General features: G+C 40.5%; 1 protein-coding gene across 2 annotated transcripts in view; it reads right to left on the bottom strand.

The window, feature by feature from the left end:
- The window catches only part of rap1gap2a (RAP1 GTPase activating protein 2a), an 89,853-nt gene that overhangs the window by 49,093 nt on the left and 17,460 nt on the right, over positions 1 to 23,300 (bottom strand). For both annotated transcript variants that reach the window (XM_039622807.1, XM_039622806.1), the window contains exon 2: positions 20,668 to 20,703. In XM_039622807.1, coding sequence (XP_039478741.1) covers positions 20,668 to 20,703 — 36 coding nt within the window. The remainder of the gene's footprint in view (positions 1 to 20,667; positions 20,704 to 23,300) is intronic.

The raw sequence follows: 23,300 nt of genomic DNA, 5'->3' as shown, positions 1-23,300 counted from the left end.
ATTCTTAGTATTGCGATATCCTGACATTCAAACTGTCAACAAATCTCTTTAAATGACAAAATCTAACAATGACTAAATCTTAGTAACAAAAGTGCCCATTCAGTCAAGCCTATTTTTATCCCATTCTTCAGCTCCATTGTTGTCATAATCCGTTACACATGAATGAAGCACACCACTGCCATGTTCCATTATTATGATAAACACACACACTGTGCTGCTGCTGCTGCTGTAAAGATTTACTAAAGCTTAAATATGCATTAGTACTGCACTAAAAATAGTCCTTAATGAAAATACTTTTTATTCTATTTGATTAAGGTTTACTGAAAAGTACACCATGCAGCTTTTTAAGGAAATAGTCAGGCAGGTTTTATGGACTGAAGATTGAAAGAGTTTTACATGTCCACCAGACACCTAACTATATAATATTATGACGATACTTCAATCTCGATATGATATTATTGTTGCTGTATATTGCAGTAACTTAACTGTGATTTATCACCATTTACAACTGCAAATTATGTCCTCAAAGTTAAAATTCATCAATCCAATAAGTTATCTCACAAGTTATTTTTAACTGGTGTTAAAAATAGCTGCTCAGGCGACCTGTGCAGTCGCTTTGCAATCGAGTGGTCGTGAATGTGCAACACCCTCACCCTTGCTTGGCCAACAATATCTTAGGATGTTGGTGCAAGAGACGAGACTTCTTGTTTGCAATATTCCCCAATTATTTGAATGTATCTAATAAAATAGCAATATTTGGTGTCCCTGCCTGGATACAATATTGCCACACAAAATATTGCGATACTTAAATCTGGGGAGCCTTCAAGCCGCAGAACAGGAAAAAAAATAAGGAGACAGCAAGATGACAGAGACGTTGTGTTTCTCTTCAGCACGCTTGCGTTGCTCTGTCCAGTTAATTTGCTCCTTTTGTCATAGGTTTCTGTTAATAAAATCTGAGTGTCTCTGGGTGGCTTTCGTATTTGTCTGGCAGCTGTAGCCTCTCATGCAAACTACCCATTTCCTCTGCAGGCAACATAAAATGAATCATCAACTGCTGATAAAGGATTTTCCCAGACCAGTTTGACAGCTGTTTCTAAACGTGAAAGCTTCATGAATCACTGTTGTGTCATATCAGCTACACAGCAGCGAAATAAACCACAGAACGTGTTGGATTATTACTTTAAGATAAGTTTACTACAGCCTGCTGTCTGTAGTTTGCAGACAACAGAGCAGAGATGAGTTATAATTCACACAGGGAGGGAAAATGCTCTTATCAAACACATAAATTAACACTGTCACGCACAGACAGACGCAGGCAAACGTGTACCCACATACAGTGCTATACATCGCGTTAATCAACACAGAAAGCTCGAGTGGTTGATTCAAACTGTAAGGCAAAGGAAAAAGTGTCTTTTATAATGGGACACAACACAGAAATGTATGAAAGAGGCAATAAACCCGACTCAGTGCTGGTGTTTACAACACTACAAGAAGAACTGAGACAATTTTAACTAGACTATTATAAGTGAACTGAGCACTTAGATCATGTTTTCAAACTTTGTAATATGCATATATAACAGAAAATTAATATATTGCATTAGTGCAGGTATTGATTTGACACTGAAGCCACAATTTCACTTCGCATTTCCTTTCCTTCCTTCTTTCCTTTTTTATTCATTTTTTCCCTCTAGTTTGGTATTTTCTCCACGTAGGTTCTTTGAGTGATAGAATCGTGTTTTAATCATGTTTTAACCTCAGCACAAGAACAACTGTCTACTTAGCTTTGATCAAATGTAAAATGACTGATTAATAACACACAACATGCTAAATGTATATGCAGGTTAATGAAATAGGCTGTATAAGATGGGCGTGGTCCTCTGTGCCGCCACTGCTGATCATGAACACGCTTTTTCCCTTTTTTATTAGGGCCCAAATAACACAGGGGTTTCAGACCATCTTCGTTTATGTTCTGTCCAACCCTGATCAGATCAGCTGGTTGTTGTGTTCGTGGAGTTTTCATACGCCAGCAGTGACGTATCGCCCGTCACTTTGATTTATTCTTTGTTTCTCTCAGTAATGAAGAGTTATTTGTCCTAACATCTGGACAGCTCTCCAGCAGACCTTTGGTGCCCAGGTGCGTACACGCACTCTGCATTCAAGTACTGTTCAAAGTGCACTTAACGCATGCATTAAAAGCTGTTTGGATGAAACAGTAGAACACAAGCCGACTGACGGGAGCACCCATGACAGGATGATGACTGTATCACTCCACAAGCACATCATCATGTCACACAACCACACTGTACAGTCGCTACTGTAGTTACCCTGCCCCTAACTGACTCAGGCATGTGCAGCTCTAACATGCTGTTTTCACTGTACATGCCATTATCGACTTAACACTCACCAACAGTTCCAGCAGGCACGATATGTTTATGTTACTAAATGTATAACTGCTAATGTCATCTGATGTTTTTTTATTTTTGCGTTGAATTCCCAATTTAATTTCAGATATTTAGAATGATTTATAGGTGCTTGGAAGCTTCACCAGAAGGATTGAAAAATTAACTTAACTAATCAAAAAGGGTTAAAATGCTGCAAGTTATTCAGAGATGAAGTGAATTGAATATCATTTTGTGAAGATCTCAAGGAAAAGCTTTCACTCCCGCACCTTTTAAGCAGTCTCCTTGCCTTTGAATCTCTTCAAAGACAAGAACTTCTGTTGTTCACAAGGTTTTTTTTACATCCCACACAGATGTCTGCCCAGCAGTGGAAGGTGATAGACCGGGACCAAAATATGATGTTCATAAAAAGCCAGGGCCAAGTTTTATCCTTGTAGGTCTATTTCACCTTCTCTGCCCACAATTAACAGTATTTATGCCTTCTTCTCTTCCACTCTTATCTTCCTCTGCTCTGTTGTCTCGTTTCTTCACGTCTCAGTGGGCTATATTAATACTCTGGCACAATTTCAGGGCGCACAGTATGAACCTGCTGACAGCTTCAACTGAATGAACCACAGTCTGCTCCCTAAAATACCATTACTAAGGGTTATCATTCTGTTTTGTCTTTTTTTTTTCCTTTGACCTCCACGCTTAGAAATTATGGGCCCCAGTGATGCATAAACCTCTTCATAGAGCCTGCCTCATTTTTGTGAGGCACACAACAATGCAAGAGAGATGGTGGAGAGCCAGCACGTGTGTGTGTGTGTGTGTCTGTGTGTCTGTGTGTGTGCACACGTGTATTTGCAAACTAGCCCACAGAGCTGGGGGCCTTGCTGAGTTGACCAAATAAGACACCATGTGTTTGTCACGGGGCGACAGATGGAGAAGGAGGAGAAAAGAGGGAGTGGAGATAGAAAGTCTACTGTGTGATGGTCAGCGCACACACACACACACACACACACACACACACACACACACACACACACACACACACACACACACACACACACACAAACCTCTAAAAACAGCAGAGAGAATATGAGATCATTGCTGTTAGCTGTTTTTACACTGTACAAATCGTTGCTTTATATGTCTGTGCCAGACCGAGGCCGGTCAACTTTACACCCATAACCGCAAAATGATGCAAATATCTAATTATATTGCTTTAAAAAACTTGAGCGTTATATTTTATGCTTCAATCAAGTGCTTTGCATGCTTTCTAACTGTGGAAGAACTGTACTTTATCCCAACTGGTGGAGTTGGTGTAGCCAACTGGTGTTTTAGGTGAGTGATCAGAGAGGAAATGTGCAAGAAATAAATATATTTCTTTCTGTCTTTAAATGTTGTTTTTAGTTGTAGCCTGTTTACTGTGGAAAGGTCATTATCATATAATGTCTGGCCTGTGATGTTTTGACTCATCACTGCAGAAAAGTTCACATAGAAATCAGTGCATGAAGAGTTTACCAATGGTTGGAAATTCAGCATTGGTGATACCAAAGCCATATCTTTTACAGAATAAAGTGATGATAGGTCACTATTTTATTAAAGCCCAACTGATTTTTAACAGATATTTGGTGAAGTAAAAATATGTTACTCCAATGTACAGTAAACATACAAAATCGGCCTGCTAAACATTCAGATCTGACTCACTGGACATTTTCGGAACAAGCGAAAGAGGACATAAATTTTAGACTTTAGTTTCATAGGTTTTACAGCTTTTCCTACTGATAAAGATCTCTCCCATGGCAAATCATACAACACTAAAGTAAAATAAGTACTAGATAAACAAATAAATAGCAGAAAGTTCCTGTTTTTTTACCATCTACTTTAAAAATGAAGTGTATGATTTTTACAGTGGGTTCACAGTAAAAAAACAAACCAAAGAAAAAAAAAAGGAAAAAAAAACCAAAGCAGCATTTTTTTTATCATGTAGAAATTTTTTTTCCTTATATTAAAATATATCAGGGATTAAATGTGTAGTTAAACTTCTTTACACTCACAGGCAGAGGAGATTCACTGGTCCAGACCACTTAAGACCATAATCAGCTGTATGTGACTAATGATGAGTTTGACATCGCTGGACTAAACAGAGGCAGATTCCCTAACATTTGCTGTATGAAAGCCAATTATTTACCTGGTTACATTTTTTGGTGTGTTAAATATGTGTGTCGCCAACAGTTGGACACTATGCAACATCATGACATGGTTGAAGGGTGATTTTTTTTGTAATGTAATTTATTGGCACTTATAAATTACAATACCTGTAGACTGGCAAATAACTAATATGAGCTGATAATGACATGCAAAAGTGAGGCTATGCAGAGTGCAATGTGTCACACCAAGAAAGCAATGCAGACTAAAGAGGGACAACACATTTTAGACTTTCAGGTATTTCAGATGAGTATTTTAGCGCTAAATGTGTAGTTAGCTGTTAGTATGTATGTAGGCTTGTTAATGATGAGGTAAAATAGCATATTTTTAGAATTCTGTAAAAAAATAAAAATAACATTTAGCATGCAGAATTAGATCCTACCGAATATAATGTTAATCACGCATATATATACATATAACATTTCAAAGAAAGAAAGTCTGTATGCTTTAAACATAAAGGAAGAATTTTCCAATCAGCAATCAACATGTAAATCTTTGGATTCCGAGATTGCTGAGCAGAAGGTTATATATAATATTCCTACAGTATACACTGTTCCCATAATGTTCCCATGCTGATATCATTAGTGTTGTTACAATCTGTAATAGTACAGTACAGTACAGCAGTACCACAAAAGTGTACATAATAAATTGCTGTAGGCTCTATTTTAAAGTGTCTGCAAACAAAGCGCAATGCAAACGTCTTACTTGTGGCATATTCTGCTAAAACAAAACAACACTCATTAACCGTAAGGTGTTTAAAGCAATAACTGCAGAAGCTTTCATCAAGTAACTGGAAAACATTACAGTTGTCCTATTTCAGTGGGAAATAGACTGAAGCAAAGGCAATTTGCAAGAAATTGTTGTGTTATTGCTTTAATTTAAGCTTGACTGCTCTCAGTGTACTGACTTGTTAGTTTTGCTGAATTCGAATGGGATGACTCAGTCATGTTTTGGTCCCATCCTGATTGTAATTTCATCTCAAACTGAACATTAATATGTGCAGCAGACATGTCGACAAGACTGGTGACACACAGATATCCAGCACTGTTGTAAAGAGTGTTTCTACATTGCTGATAATGACAGGATTGTTTGCACTGCGCAACTTTGTCAGAGGGTGATTGTCGACACACACAAACAGCGGTATACTTCCCCTGGCACCTAGCTGTGGGAAATAAGGGTGATAAACTAAAGAGGAAATAGCGATAAAGCTGTCTTCGAGTGTGCGTATGTGTGTGTGTGCATGAGCGCGTGCATGTGTGTCATGTGTGAAGAAGTAGCAGCACAACCTGTGAACAGTTCTGTGAGATTCAGAGCAGAATGAAGAAGAGAAGACATTTTCAAGGTCCCCCTACACACGCATACACCCACACACAAACACACTTAGACACATATGCAATCATTCATACTGCAGCACAACAGCCCAGACAGCTATTTCAAACTGCCCTCTTGTCCCCACACCGTCCAAAGTGGCGGCTGATGGATGATCCATCATGAGGACTATTGGTGTCTGGTCTGCAGATAGGCTGTGACACGGATAACCTAGCCAGAGCACGGACAGCAGCATGGCTGGATTTTGTCAGCACCGGGCAGGAAAGGAGAATTTATTCGGGATGAAGCTGCAAACCTGGGCTCCACTCTCGATTACTGTCATCCCCAAAGTGACGGTGATAATACAGAGGCAAGAAAAATGTCACCGTTACACTCAGAGATCGAGCAGAATCCAAACCTGGCACATTTTAAATATAACGGATAAAAGTGAAGTAGCATACTGAGGATTGAGGGTTATCCAGAAAAAAGACCATGGCAGTAACGTCCGCTTTCAAATAAAAATTCATGGTGGGATAATTAGGTTAGGTTAACTGGGAATTCTAAATTGCCCATAGGTGTGAATGTGAGTGCGAATGGTTGTCTGTCTCTATGTTTTAGCCCTGCGAAAAACTGGCAACCTGTCCAGAGTGTAGCCCACCTCTCGCCCTACGGTAGCTGGGATAGGCTCCAGCCCCCCTGTGACTCTGACAAGGATAAGTGGAAGAGGACGGATGGATGGGATATTTTTCTTTTCTTTGGACTGCATGCCTCCAACAAATAGATTTAAGAAGTACTTGCTGCGTTTGTAGTAATGGACTTTTAAAGTTACAGAGATTATTTAAGACTCAAGTCAAGTTTTTAAGGATACCAAGGAAAACTGGAAAAGTTTTAGGTTTTGTTTGAGGGGAAATTTTAAAAAAGAAAAAAAAGAAAAGAATTTCATACCAAATTGACCCTGGACCTCAGTCTTCATCATGCAGTCACACATCTCTTCGTGGAAAATCACTGATTCGACATAAGTGAATCAGTAACAGCTGTGTAGAGAAACACCACCCTGCATCTGCACAGTCTTATAAGAATCTGCCACTTAGGTAACGGATGGAGGTTAGGGAGGATGGAGAGGATGTGATTGCATCTATCCTCCTATCTATTCATTTTCTAAACCACTTATCCATTTTAGGGTCACTGGTGCTGGAGCCAAAGAGTGTGCATCAAGAGAGACAGGCAGAGAACACCCCGCACAGGGCCGAGGGGACGACTCGCTCCAGATTATTAGAAACTGTCAGCACCTCATGCCAGTTGTGGATTACAACTTGTTTGGCCAGGACAAAGTGCATGCCTACATGTCCTCCCTACTCCAGCTGTAACATACTGGAGTATGTTATAGCCCCCAGGCTGCTTCTGCTTCTGTTTCTCGCTCCAAAAAATGACAAAAGATTCATTCAAATCATCACTGAGACACAGATGCTGCATAAGAAACCTAGAGAAACAAATACAAAATAAACTGTGGCAGGAAGAGTAAAAGAAAATCTAACACTAAGAAGAATGCGTGAAAAAAGGCCTAAAAACACGTGAGGAAACAAGATCGAGGAAGGAAATCAAAGACACACTGCAAACAAGAAGATAAATGAGCAGAGGACAGGGAGAAAATGCAAGTGAGAGAACAGAGTTGGAGGAGAGAAATAGGATGAGCGATGCAGGGCCGTGCCGAATAAGAGATATATCCGTCCCTTTGTGAGCGCTGATTACAGTGTCAAATCACAGACAGTCCTTTGTTAATCACCAAGCACACTGGCCTTGACTAGCTCTCTGCTCCGTGCTGTCATTTCACCGAAACAGAAATGTCATCAGACAATTATTTTCACACACTCTGGGCTATTTGAAGCGCGATTGTTTATCTCTGCTTGCGATGTGTCTGTAATTTGGCTTCGGGTGATGTTTTCCTCTCTCTTGCATACGCATACACTACGTGCATTTTTGAAACATAATCGCTGGGATGACTGCAAATGGATTTCTGATAGGTGTGAAAACATAGGCGGGTAAATGCAAGAATTTCGGAGATGCTGCATCACGTGACACAACAGGAAAAGACGAGCGTCTTTAGTTTAATTACGCCCTCTCGTTCCTCTGTTCAGCTCCTCTATAAACCACTGCTCAGTCGAGGTTTGTGGAACTCTTTTATCCCTTTGTTTCTCTCCATGTCCTCTGGGACCATAATGTCATGCGTAACATCAGAGAGGTAAATCAATTTCCTGCTTTCTCAGTTTGCTTGGTTGAGTGGGATATCGGCTGACAGCTGGTTGCCCCACGCGAAATACACAGAAATACACATGCATGCGTTTAGATACGCACCTTGGGAAATAGACATTGAAGGGGCACAAGGGGAAGAACTCATCAAGGAAGAAAAGTGAGGGAAAAACAAATGCAGTCACAAACAATGTGTAATACTGTTTGTCACTGTATTCTGCACTTGTACTATATGTGAAACCCGCAGTGCAGATCTTGTCTGTCTTCCCCTTCTAGCAGTAAGAGTAATTGCACCAATGCAGGAGATGATAACGTATGATGTATCCCTCTAAAAGGAAAAAGCCACACCAAAGGTAATCTGTTTGTTCCCACCTTCCATTTTATGACTGTCATCTTTCTTCTGAACACAGTTTTTCCTTTTATTATCTGAAGCTTCAGAAACATTTGTTCGCTCTTCCTCTGTTATAATCTCACTGTCTGTAACCTATGCTCCTTCTCCCTCACTATGAGGGAGCAGATTGTGTATAAAAGATGGACAAACCCACTGTGATGCCACCAGCACCACTCAGCATCTTACAGTACTGAAGAGTGAACTCAAACAATCAGGCAACACCCTATGGGCAGCACTTGGCAACAGTGAGAAGGAAGAACTCCCTTTTAACAGGAAGAACTGTCCAGCAAAACCAGCCTGAGAGAAATATAAACTAAAAAACAACCTGTGGCAAAAGGCTTATAAATGCAAAGACAGTGAAAAGGGGTGAAATGGAGACATAATGCAAATAGCATCATGTGACGTCTCCCAGGAGTTTGAGACTATAGCAGCAACACTAAGGGATACCTGATCCAGGCCTAACTGTAAGCGTTATCAAAAAGGAAGGCTTTAAGCCCAATTGTAAAATGAAAGCATGCATTTCAAACACTGGCTGCCTCACACACACACCTGCTAATTTGTGTTAAGTAACATAGTAATAAAATGACAGAAATTCTATCACCAAAACAGCAGCACAGACTTCTTGGATAGGCTGTTAATATAATTAACTGCATAGGAACCATATAATTCCAATATAATTGCTCCAAAGGCGCCAAGACCACAAACACTTTCGAGAGATCCAGGTCAGTGACTCCAATTAGCTGAGGTGAAGCCCGACAGGCTGCTGCCGGCTATAGCCGTCTGTGTCGCCATCAGCCTGTCACTTAAAGTGGTCACCATTTATCATCCATTATTGAAGCCTTATTACGATAAACATTCAGTTAGTGCATAAGTTATTGGACAAAGGGTTTTACAGAATTTTCTGTTAACTGTTCGGGAATTACAGGCATTTTTATACACGATCCCCATTTTTCGAGGCTTTTTTGTTGATTTTCGCTACAAAAAACATCTTTAGGCATATTGGTGCACTGGTGCAGGGGTTAGAACTGCTGCTCACAGCCAAAAGATACTCGGTCCCAAACTACTGATATGATTGTCTGGCTCTCTGTGCTAACCATACGAAAGACCGGCGACCTGTCCAAGGTGTATCCCACCTTTTACCTTATGATAGCTATGATAACTGGGATAAACTCCACAATGTTCCTGAAGTGGCGAGGCAGAAGAAAAATAATGATTCTGTGTGTGTTTATTGCACTGATTCTAGCTTTTCCATACTGAAAAGAACTGCTTTATACATCACTATTAATAGCATTTGTCAATAGAGGCACAGTCTACTGACATTTTGCTGGGCTACAACAGCTACAAGAAACTATTATTTCAAAAATATTACTATTATTACCATGTTAGAATAGAAAACGGGATCGATATAGCACAGTAACAAAAGAGGGTAAGACTTGATAAACTGTTTTAATGGTTTCACCATCTGCTTGCTTTAAACGTTTTCTCCTAGTCATGTTGCACAAGTAGCTGTCACTTGATGCACGCGATGTGATTTTGTAGTGACCTGAGGTAAATTGCAAAGATCTATCAACACAAGTCATTACCATTTCAGCTGCTAGCAACAATGTGTGGGCCAAACAAGCAAGGCTAAGCTGAGGGTATCAGCAGGTTGCTCATATGGAGATGAATTATTCCTTTGAAAGACAATTGCATTTGAGCTCGCTCTGACAGGGTCGTGTTCCCTGCCTCTGATATATGTACAAAATGGACACGGTTGGAGGGAAATTGGGTGTGCTCTTTTTTTTATGTGTCTGCATATAAAACGTAGAGCTGAATAAAAGCCAGTGGCTTGGTGAAGGGCATTTGAAAGGAGAACACAACCTTCCCTATTTGGTGCTAAAAACCTGAGCTCCCAGAGGAAACCTGCAGAAGGAAAGAGAGAATATGCAAACCTCACGCTGAGCCACCATGATGAGTCACTGATACTCATGGAAGATTAAGAGATGGTCTTACACTGAAAAATAAAAAGTTAACAGTTTCACTAAATCCTCTAAATAAGCTTCTGAATCACATGAACATCAGCGGCCAAGCGCTGAACCATCTGTCAAGAGCTTTCATATGGACGCTCGCGGATGACCTCACAGGGGCCGAGAGAAGCAACGGACACGTGCAGCTTCTCGCACACAAACTTTTACTAACAGAGGTCGAACTTTAGGAGAGAGAGAGGGGAAAAGACTGATCTTTCACAGCCCCACTGCTCCTTCATTTTTTCCTCTTTGTTATTTCTGCTCTTTCCTTCTTCACTGTTCACACCTCATTGCTCCCGAGAGAGAAGCTATCTTGTTTTTCAGTCCCTCCATCCTTCAGTTCTTATTACTTTTCTCTTCAGGCTTTACTTGTTCAGATGTTAAGAGCATCTCCTCTATGCAGGGTGGACGGCTGTGCCAGAAAGGAAGGAAGGAAGGAAGGAAGGAAGGAAGGAAGGAAGGTCAAACTTTCTCCTCTCCTTTCTATTTGTTCGGTCTCAGAAAGGATCTGTCTCCCCTGCTCTATTACTGTCTCTTGCTCTCTTTATCGCCCTTGATCCATCTTTCACTCCTCCAGACAACCCAAAGGCCATCTCTGTCCTTTCGCTTATTCCCTTTTTCATTTTCTACACTTTCCACAGCATCACTCTGCTTGCTTTGAAAGACTGAGGAGATGGACTGTAATTTGCCAGTATGTAGGTCTTAAGTGTTTGTGTACAAAAATCGTCAACAGACAAAATCCTAAAAAAAAAAAAAAAATAATTCTGAGATTGTTTCTAATGGCAACGGTGTCAGCCAATGACTCCTGGAGAAACAAGACAGAGTGAGAGGAAAGAGAGTACATAACACATACCAACACCTATCACTTAAAAATGTGGACATATTCTTCTAAGTTTTCATTGGTTTCCTCAATAAGTGTATGTTATTAGCGACTATTCAAATTATTGATTTACAGCAGTTCACTTTTTCCTAACATACTTAAAGTAGTACTTATAGTACTTACATGGAGTACATTGTATATTTAGCTTGCACTGGGTCTTGGTGAAGCCCCTTGCTGTATCTAACCTTCTCCGTTTAAGGCAGTGTTTCCCAACCACTGTGCTGTGGCACATAGGTGTGCTGTGGCACATAGGTGTGCTGTGAGAAATGATCAGGTGTGCCGTGGAAGATTAGCTGGTTCCACCTGATTAGTATTCTAAGCGATCCGTGTGAGTAACGGGCAGAACATTAACATTCTCTTCCACTAGAGGGCAGTACAACTACCTGCTCTAATTAAATGGGTGGCCAACTGCCAGTAAAAGAGAAGAAGATGAAGAAGAAATTACATAATACTCATGCTGTGAGATGATGCAATAGATAAACATTTGAAAAGAAAATGTAATCAATCTGACCTGGTCCTGGAGAAAATTCCAACCCAGATGAAGGTCCCTAGCATGAGTAGAGGTCAGAAGAAAGGAAAAAAGGTATACTGGGGACAAACTGAGCCAATTCTGCTATAGCTGCTGCTGGAAAAATTATCAATATGCTTTTTGTGACATTTTTGTTTGGTGGTGTGGTGTGTGATTTTTCTAATATAAAATATGTGCCGTGGCTCCAAAAGGTTGGGAAACACTGGTTTAAGGAAACCGCCTTTTAATCGACTTTCTTACGATGAGCAACACTTGGCAACAGTGGGAAGGAAGAACTCCCAACTAACAGGAAGAGACCTAAATAAGGGAGGAGTTGCCATTTGCAAAAAAGCTTGAACCGCAGACAAAAATAACAGTAATTACTATATTAAAACAAAGAGTAGGAAAAACTCTCTGACACTGTTTGTTTAGAGCAGTCTCAGTTTTCTGGCTAGCAAATTTGTTTGTGAAAAACTACCAAAGCCAGATATGTGTTAGTTTTTCTTAAACATTATGTATCTTCTTGGTGTATAACAAATCTCTGAATGTTGCTCAAAGATATAATTTTACTCTGAATGAAGAAACATCTCTTAATCTTTTCTGCAAATCTATCATTATTTTACAGACATGTCACTGTTAACCACATAACGCAAACTTGTTGGTAAAATCTTGTTTACAGTGCAGGATTAAGATACACAGGCCTAGAGACCGCTCTAAAGCCATCTGACAACCACTGGCTGTGAGTTAAAAATGAGGTATGAGCCTCACATTACATAATTCGTAAAATTTAAAGTCACTTTCATGTGATGAAAAAAACAAGCACACGCACAAAGCTAGCAGATGTGCATCTGTATCAGGGCTGACTCAGATGTAACTGTAGGGTCAGTTTGGAAGTTTGCTGAATCAATCTCTGTTTATCCTCAAAGCAAGTCAGCGAGGCCAGTAGTTATGAAGACATTCTCAGAACAGGACCAGGTACATCCTTTGATGCTCTCACCTCCTACCTGTCTCACCTCCTACATCCCCAGTGGATGTGAATATTGAATGTGAATGTGCGTGGGCACATGTATGCAGAAGTAAAGTGTGTGTGTATGTGTGCGTGTGTGTCTGTGTGTGTGCTGTTTACCCGCCCGGGGAGCCCTTACGGCTCTAAATAGGTGAGGGTCTACTTTTATGAGCCCTAACAGCCCGCACTCAGGCCAGATGGTGCGCTATCAGCTACTTTGTGTGTGTGTGTGTGTGAGTGTGTGTGTGTGTGAGTGTACGTGTAGTATCAGGGAGAGGGCAAGAAGTAAATATTTGTCAAAAGCAAAGAGGCAGCTGGCTGTCTGGGGGACTTTAGAGTAACAAAACTGTCGCTTTAACAAGCAGCAGAGCACATGCGGTGACAAAACATTTAAGAGACAGCGAGAGAGACAGAGGAAAACAAGCAGACAGTAATTTGTTTTTACTCCTTGCTTGTTAATAATCAAAAGAAAACCTGTGTCAGTGAAGCCTTCAGGCTAGAGTTTCATTTGCTGTCAGCCATTACAGAAAGTAAAACAAGAGCACACGAAGAACAAACAGAAAGAAGTTGGCTATTTTCTATCTGTGTAGTTATGATTAGTGTATGTAAATATGCTATAACATAACCAGCTCACTGGGATTAAGAATAGCTCACATGACTATATGTACTGTACATATCCCCCAATTTACAAATATTTCCGCTTTGGTTAGTTCATTTTTTGCCGATTTCTTAATAGTTCCCTCTCACTGCTCTTATACTTAAAGCCTGGCACTTAACAACAGAAAGGAGAAAAAAAACATCCAGCAATCAGCTGGTAAACATAGTGAAGGGTGATGTAACAGAGTCAGAGAGAGAGAGCAGATATTTCTGTTGCTGGTGACTAAAAAAAGAACTTAAAGGGAACTAAATGCTTGACTTAGATTGCCCCAGTAACCAGAAACACAACATCTGATGAATGCCGCTCTGGTGATTTAATGATCGTCTCAGAGGTGCAGTCTAGTGTTGACCACTTTGAGAGTAAGTAAGTACTACTACACAGGGATGTGATTGTGTTTCAGGGAGCCCACACTACTCCCCTCCCTGCTGCTGCTGTAGCTAAGAGCACCTAACACGTCCTGTTTCCATATGTTCACCGTGTGTATCATTTCTCACTGATACCGCCTTAAGCCACGTGTAAGACAGCAGGCAAATGTGATGAAGTGCTTATTTTAGCAAATGCAGATTAAGTGTAAATATAAGGAAACTAGAGCATGGGAAGAAGAAAGTAAAATAGGACACTGGGTCAATAAAACACAAGATGTTTCATATATGTGTATAACAAAAAAACATTTGTATTGAGGTGTCTCGAATACAATATGCCATGTGACTGGAAATATACATAAACCTCCAGCATTTTATCAACTTTTAATAACAACAAGCAAATTCATGAATAAAATGAAACTTTGAGTGTAGGTGATCGCTCATATTACAAGTCACGGCATCTTTCTGCAGGTTGCATTCTTATGTGTTGCCAATGAAGTCCGCAAGGTGAGACAACCCAGGCTCGTCACCATGGTAATGAGCCATGCTGGACCATCAGCTGATCATCAGTTCTTGCTGCCATGGCAACAGCCACGGCTCCCTATAGGCTGTTGAAGACAATATGGCTGTGGTTTTGTCTTGCAGTGGTACAGATATGAGCCTGCTGGACTTCATGTTTATATCAGGAGAAATTTAACTGATGAGACCATCATGCAGAATTGTGGCTTTTTTAATGTTGGTAATGTGTAACATAAATTTATAAGTATAAATATTTAAGCATAAGCAAAATAAAAATACCTTCCAATTTCTTAGGTATGACTTCAGTGGGTTAGCTTGCATCGCTTGTATTGGTTTAACCAGATAATTTATTCTTACGTCATTCCCAGTAGTACCTTCAACAGGTCTACATGTTAACAGGTGGGATGGCACTGATCTAATAGAGAAACTGTTCCACCCAGTGGATCTTTTACTTCACTTCAGCTGCTTTCATTGCAGTGCACTGATTTTTGCTCACTGCTGTAGGAGTCAGTTTGGGACAAACACATGGACTTGGCTCCCTCTTGTGGGCACAGGAGAGAATGAAACGTCCATATTTCTGCACAAAGATATCAAGATCTCTAAATAAGTGGATAAGTATATAAAAGACTAGGACCCAAAACAAAAATTTTAACAATTGAATCTAAATGATTTTTATTAGAAGTGGATACATTCAGTTATTTTCATTAGAAAAATTACATGGTACACATAAAAAGTGTGTAAATGGTTTCCTATGGCGTAGCGTCACTGAAACTGGAGGCGTGATATGAGAGGAAGTGCGACATCCTTTGTTGAGTGCACGAGAACGGGTGGAGTCCGACCACTTCCCACATCATACTGCTGCTGATGTATCCGCAACTGTGTGGTTGCTTTCTCTAACCTTTTTTCACACGCTCTGAGGCAGAGGGAAACAAAACACGCAGGCAAGGCCCAAAGCTGCGCTGCTAAAAGAAGCAAACTGAAACTGAACCACCTGACCTCTGTCAGGTTGTGTATATTGAACTCTGGTTCCCAGATTAACCCCAGCTGAAGGTCACGGTCACTGTGGGCAGCTGTGCATTAGATATTAACTGAGTGAACTTCTGTCCTTCATTGCTGCTCTTCGCTTTCCCCCCCTGCCAGTGATTGCAGGCTTATATTAAATTATGTAGCAGACTGTATCTGTGTACACTGCATCAACAAGCACTTCCAATAAGGAAAAACACAATAAAGTTGACAGCTCATTAAGGCTGCATACAGCCTCCCTGTGACTAATCACTGCTTCTTCTCCTCGTGCTGCCAAGCAAAGCCTCGAGCTTTAATAAGCCGTCACCTAAAGTAAATATAATACCAGCGGACATTCAGTCTCCTGTTTGTTCGGTGGCCACAACTCGCCGTCGTTCCCCGCAATATAGAAGGTACACCGAGAGATAGATTAAATGCCAGGCTCCAGAAATAGCAGCAGCAGCAGCAGCAGCAGCACATTTGCTCTTTTCCATGATGCTGGCAACCAGATAACATTTACACCTGGCCCCAAAAAACTAGGCTAGACAACGACAAGGGAAGGGGGCTTTTTTCATTTTATCGTGTCCCCTCTTTTAAAAAGACCTCTTTCATATTTCCTCTTCTCTCTTGAGCCTGTCGGCCTTTATTCTGCCACTAAAACTGCCTCTCAGTCTGGACAATAATCTGGGTGGACGATAAAGTAAACTTTTTTCATATTTGCAAAATAACTACATTACATTAAAAAAATGTACAGTTTGGTTACAGTCTTGGAGAACATCACAGCTTTATCCACATCCCATCCACTATAAGCCATCCATCTGAGCTGGGAGGCGCTTTCGGATTCAAGCAGCTGCTCCGCTTAGACTGAGCAGAGAATGAATGGAAATAACATATAACAATGTATAATTAGCAGCAAGTGGCTGTGACCTCTGCGCAAACACACGCATGCATGCTAACAACAGTATCATCAAGAAGCCGAGCAGACAGCCGGCTGTGAAGGAAAAAACAAAACAAGCCAATAAAACAATCTGTGGTTAACCACATTAAACAAGATATCCAAGTCATTTGTTTTGGTTAACTGTACTGTGGAAGCGTCTGTTGCTGAAGCGTCTTACAAGAGAAAGCCGGGAGCCATGACTGTGACACAGAGCTTCACTAATAGACACAGAAAGATCAATCCTTTAGACCGATTTCACATCCTGGGTATCCACCTCACGCAGACCAAAGCAATCATCTGATCCGTATCAGACAATGCGATGAACAGCTCTATGACTGCCGCGTCAAATATCCTGAAGTGACACTGTTTTATTACAGTCTGCTCCAATACACTCTGATCTGTACTGCTTTTACCGACTTTCTCTTTAAACTAGTTTCAGTGCAGTCCACACTACTTTACTTCAACCCATGTGAAGTTGAGTAGACCCACAGACACGGCAAGAGCTGCTTGTTTTCACCGTGTGTGCACTATTTGCCTGTTTAGATCCCCATTAGATACTCTGACTACACAAGAGAGATGCTCTCACTAGGCCAACCGAGTCCTCACAGCACCTTCAGCGGACTAAAAAAGCAATATGAACTTATTCATAGCAATCGAATCAGAAATCTGCTTTTCAGACTTTAATAACTTCTCAGCAGGAGGAGAAACTACTCCACTGGTTTCATAAGTTCTCAGGTGTTACGCAACAAAGTGCGAGCTAATATAAGAAAAAACATCTGATTTAAGAATGTAATAAGGAGAAATAGACGCAAGAGAGAAAAAGACTGCAGTTACTCACCACAGCTTGCGCGGCATCGTCACACAGTATTAAGAAGCCGATCAGGTGCAACCTTGCCCCCTTTTCGTCCTCTCTCTCCTCTATTATCCCTGTTTGTCCACTTGTGATATTCACTCACCCTCAGCACCACTTGAAGACAAAACAGATGCATGTGTTTGCTCACACACACACACGCACGTGCGTGCACACACACGCACACACAAACACGGGCTTGATTATACAGTTATTAATGAGGTGACGGCTGTACGGTGAAGGAGGAGAGATCCTTTGTAGCACCCGTGAGCAAAGAAGAGGCAGAGGGAGACCGGGATTAATGACAGAGGAGAGATGAGACATGGGGAGAAAGAGCTGGAGCAACAGAGGAATAAATAGCACACTCTGAACCAAGGGCAGACGGGACGGAAAGGGGAGAGGAGAACAAAATAAAGCCCTCACACCTGCTGCCCTGCAGCTGCAAACTTTGAAGTGTGCAATCCAACTGATGTTTTTGCTCCTTTGGCCTTCTCCGCTCTCTTGTTTCCTCTCCTCCCCCCTTGTGGCTTTACTCTCCTGTACTGTATATTGCTGCATGTGTTTTGTTTTTTTATTTTCATTTTTTTAATCACAGACGTTTTGCAAACCAAATTTCAAGAATATCCTGAAACTCATGAATTAGGAATATGAAGAATGTCAAAGTCCTCAAAGTATAAATTAAATGTGAATTTCAGGAAGATGTTGTTTGCATTAAAACAGCAACAGTGGATTAGACCTAGTGACCTGTCCAGGCTTCGTTTGCTCTATGACAGCTGGGATAGTGTCCAGTCCTGCCCGGCAACCTGAATTGAATAACTGGAAGATAATAGGTAGATGGATGCTAGTAACTCTCACATTTCCTGTGACCTGTAATGATATGATTCAGCAGGATCACAAGAGTAATGAACTCACTTGCATCAATTTATCTACACCTCCGTCCTCATCAACAAATCATTGAGATACTGAAAAATGTCTTTTGCACAGACTGTCTTCTCCTTTATTTCCAGTCCTACAGTTCCTGCTTCTGCACTGTTTTCTTACATCTAACGCCCGGATCAAACACACACACACGCACACACAGGTCGGTTTTATTCATCGCTCGGGCAGACCAGGAGCTCCAGCAGAAGTCACGACTCACTCATTGATATTCAGACCCACTACAGAGTAGATGATCTAATGACACCTGGCCATGCAGGAGACACTGAAAGTGTGCACAGCTGTTTGTATGTGAGAGAACAGATAAAAGACGAGTCCTACTTTACATGTTACACGCTAACCTGCTTACACTTTTCTGTTTAGACCACAAAATCTACCATGATTAAGGTTTTACCATAGCAGCATCTGGAGCCCTATTCCACCATTTCAAGTACTGTTCATGCAAACCTTTTACATTCTTATAATGCATCCTAATAATGTTTTTTTTTATTTCTCTTATTCTGTGAAAATTCAAGACAATTGCTTGATTTTAATAGAATAATAAAAGTCCACATAAACCCAGAACTTGGATTTGTAAAACGGAGGAAAACATGAATAGAAAAATATCTTTTCATACGTTTATTCTGTAATTTGAGTTCTTCAAAAAACAATATGTGCCACTGCCATCAGGTTACTTGTTTCCAGTTCAAATCAGCGTGTTGCAGATATTTTGTTAAATCCAAACTTCTAATCCTTGATTCTGATATTCCAACATGCTTTGTTCATTTTTCTTTGAAGATACAGAATCATTAGCATGACATGGAGGGGTTTTCCTGGCCACCACCCAGAGTAACAAAAGTCATGTTTACATATCTAAAATATGATCAGTTCTCTAAGGCTATCCATCTGGCATGTTTAAATAGATGGTGCCAACATGGCACCTACGGAGAGAAGAGAGAGAAGTTGGTAAGAAAAGTAGAGTGTGTGGTTCCTTTGGTCAAGAGAAATGGTGTATGTGCTTAAACATGGTGGCTTTGGGGTATAGATAGAGTTCACACACACAAAAACCCATCATCTGTCCTCACTAAGGCAACTTCCTGTAGCGAGGCTTGCCAGTGGTTTGTTTCAACACAGAGAAGCTTCACATACTTAATATCCTCAAAGATTGCCACATGAATAAAGTACACAACTGTGCAAGTGGCATTCACATCATCACATTCTCTGCCCATTCCCCGAATGAATTAAGGTAAAAGCGGAAGCAGTAATTCTACACCTCAAAAGTTCACAGCACTGTGTAATTTTCACAACACTGTTCCTCTAAATTTGCAAAGTCACTGCACACATTTAAATCCACATGAGACAGCTTCTGTCTTCTCCTTGCAGAGGTGTGAAACATGAACCGAAACTAATAACTGCTTGTTGAATGCTGTCAGTTCTTATTAACAAAATTAAGACATCCAATCTAAGAGTTAACAACACCATCTTAGCTCAACTCAGCCACACAAAAACAAAGCAAATGGTCAGAGAGCTGCAGCTATGATAAGTCCTTGTTAGAGAAAAATAAAGGTCTGTTACAGTACATGCAAATAAATTTCATGCAGCTGGTGAGATTTAGACCACATTTAGATGCTACAATCCACATGCAGCAATAACCATGCCTCTTAAAGGCAGTCTGGAATGATGCAGTGGTTCTTCCTACTATCATCCTTCACCAGTAAGCTTGAAGAATCTCAAAGAACCTTAATACATGCATATATCTTGATGTTATCTTAAAGGCTTTAATAAAGGTTAATATAATGCCTTTAATAATTCTAACATGTGTTTCAAATGTCTGTATTCTTTGTGCAATGAACTACAAGCTGGATTTGATTACTTATTTTTAGGTCGCAGAGCCCAAACAAACCCTAACGGAAAAACCCAGAGAAGGCTGCTTATGCCAGTACATAGTATTCAAAAACTGCAGTCACACCTGGGAGCCACAGTACAACCACAGAATTTACCTAGACTTCACTCGAGTACTTGGCAGTACAGGTATCTGCGTGAGAAACTTCCTCCTTGTACGGGTATGACCTGCCAACAGGTACAAGCTGGCAGTGAAGAGAAAGTGAATGAGAGTGAATGAAAGTGAAGAAGAAAGGAATCAATTTAGGAAATCTGTCACTCGGACCGGAGGTTGGAGAGCCCTGTGTAAAGAGCCCTGTGTAAAGAGCCCTGTGTAAAGAGCCCTGTGTAAAGAGGTGTATATTGTATTTTTATGTGTTTTTTGCAGAAAATATGGCTTTGTTCTTAACGGACAAATTTTTGAATATTATCTGGAAGTTGTGGTGATTGGGTTCAGAAGAGAGAATAAGATTTCCAAACTGACCCAGAGTGCCCATGTAGGCTGTCAAAGGAATAGACCACACCAGGGCGGCCCAGGCCTTTTGCTTTATGTCATCCTCCCTCTAAAACCTCTAAAAATAACAAGAACAAGAAAAAAAAACACTTACCGTGCTTTCAGTGCAGACAAAGTGGACTTGTCAATCCTGGAAAAGAAGCAAGAGAAGGCAGACACACACATAAAGGGGAAATTATTATTGATCATGTCTCTGATACAAATTGCTCCAAGCAGCAATTCAATTCTTTAGTCTAATTGCTCCTAATTTACTAAGGACATAAGCACAGGAAGGCAGGCAGATAAAGACGGTTAGGAGTGAGATTTATGTCTCCACAGCCCCCCCGCCCCCCCGTGCCTCTGTGGCTTTAAAAAAAGAAAAGGTCATTAAAACTGTGGTTGCTTCTATTTGCCTTAATAGCTGCGGCAGTGTGAATGTAAGGAACTGGCATAGAGCAGAGCCTACTTTATGACAGACAGCCTCGTTTAACGAAGTTACCTCTCGGCAAGCTGCTCAGAACAGTTATGAGACGTCTCAGTGCTTCACTGCACACTGGCCACACTACAAACAGGAGCAATCGGCCGTTTCATATTCACAACATTTCAGTTTTGTTGCTGCTGTTCTCGTGTGAGTCGCTTGAGGCTTTTCCATAAAGGAAACTATAAATATGTCAAGAGTCTTAATTTAATGTTTATTTTGTGTGTTCTTATCAGCAAATGCATGCCTTACCGCAATCTACGCAGTGGCCAGCATAGAAATTTTAAATATCATTTGAATGTTTTCCACTTATTTGATATCAATAACAGTGCAGCATTACAGCAGCATCAGATCAGAGATGAATACTGTAAGCTCTTGTGATGTTTCACCGTCATGCAACAAACCTGATATTCAAATGTCAGAACAGAAAGCTTCTTATTTAGCTGCAGTTAGTTCATCATGTTCCTAAAACAACTATTGCACTTTATGACTGTGCTGTGACAGATGAATTACCCTCAGTCATATTGTAACAGAGCAGCAGCTGAAAATACACACCATCTACATTATGGCTCAATAATCCACCAAATCATACAATTACAGGTAAGGGGAAATGATAACATATGTTTGTTGAAACATATTATGAGAGCAAAATCTCATCACCAGATTTTAGCAGTAAAACCACTATATATGTTCACCGGCCACTTTATTAGGTATACCTTGCTAGCGTTGGGTTCAAACCTCCTTTGGCCTCCAGAATTTCTTTAATTTTTTTGTGGTACATATTTAACAAGGTGCTTGAAACACCCGTCACAATATTTGGTCCATACTGACATGACATCATCACACAGTTGCTGCAGATTTGCTAGCTACACATCCATGATCTGAATCTCCTGTTGCACCACATTCCAAAACTGCTCCATTGAGCTCGGATTGAGATCTGGTGACTGTGGAGGTCATTTGAGTGCAGTGAAATCATTCTCATGTTCAAGAAACCAGTTTGATATGATTTGAGTTTTGTGACATAGTGTGTTATTCTGCTGGAAACAGCCAACAGAAGATACAGTGGGTACACTGTGGTCATGAAGGTCAGCAGGTAGGCTGTTGCATGCTCAGTTGGTACTAAGGGGATTAAAGTGTGGCAAGAATCTATCCCCCACACTGTTACAGCTCCACTACCAGACTTATGTGCTGATACAAGGTAGGACTGATCCATGCTATCATGCTGTTTAGGATCATTAGATCGATTGTTTGTTTGTTTTTCAATCTTACATCATCCAATGTTGGTGAGCCTGTGCGAAGTTCAGCCTCAGTTTCCTGTTCTCAGCTGACAGGAGATGTGCTTGTGTGGTCTTCTGCTGCTTCAAGGCTAAATGTATTGTATGTATGTACAGAGATGCTCTTCTGCATACTATGTTTGTTAATAGTAGTTATTTGAGTAATTGTTGCATTCCTATTAGCTTAAAGCAATTTGACCAATCTCCTGTGAACTTTACATTAGCAAGGCTCAGAGAACTGACTTAAATCACCTCACCTTCCTCATTCTGATGCTCAATCATCATGTCCACGTCTACATGTCTAAACGCACTTAGTTACTGCCATGGGATTGGCTGCTTAGCTATTTATGTTAACAAGCAGTTGAATATGTGTACCTAACAAAGTGGCCATTGAGTACATTTTTCTTATCCAAAGAAAGTGACAGATGGTCACCATTGTTTGGTAACAGTAAGCTCGGCGTCCTCCTCACCTCTACATTTGATTTTACATTTACTAATGTGCTGATTAGCAGATGTTCAAACAGCTTCCATTCATCCATATCTGCGCCCGCGATAAACCAAAAAATGTTCAAATTTGTGACTAGATGAACTGATAATTAAATACTACACATGGAAGGTAAGTCTAATGTGACTAAGATTTTGAAACTGCTCAAAAACAAAACAGTGTAAACAGCATTTTAAGGAACTTCACAGTAGTATGTTGTCAGTTTGCATCTGGATGCTGCTACATTTAAGCTCACACCCAAAATGAAGAGGGTTCAACTTCTCGTAAGAATTTAGAAATTTGTACAATTTCTAAATACTTATATGCTGATGTTCTTTGTTTACAACTGACAATGTACAAGAATTTCACCGGATGCTGCAAGTTCAGCATTCATTATCATCAGACCTGTGAGAAGTGCATTTTCCCGTCACACCCTGCCTAATCTTAGCAGCATACAAAACATAATCCTGTAAATTTCTAACAGCAATCCAAAAGAAAAGAAAAATAATCCC

Source organism: Oreochromis aureus, linkage group 14 (assembly GCF_013358895.1).
Source record: "Oreochromis aureus strain Israel breed Guangdong linkage group 14, ZZ_aureus, whole genome shotgun sequence".
In the NCBI taxonomy this organism is placed as follows: domain Eukaryota; kingdom Metazoa; phylum Chordata; class Actinopteri; order Cichliformes; family Cichlidae; genus Oreochromis; species Oreochromis aureus.
This window is presented reverse-complemented; position numbering and strand designations above follow the sequence as displayed.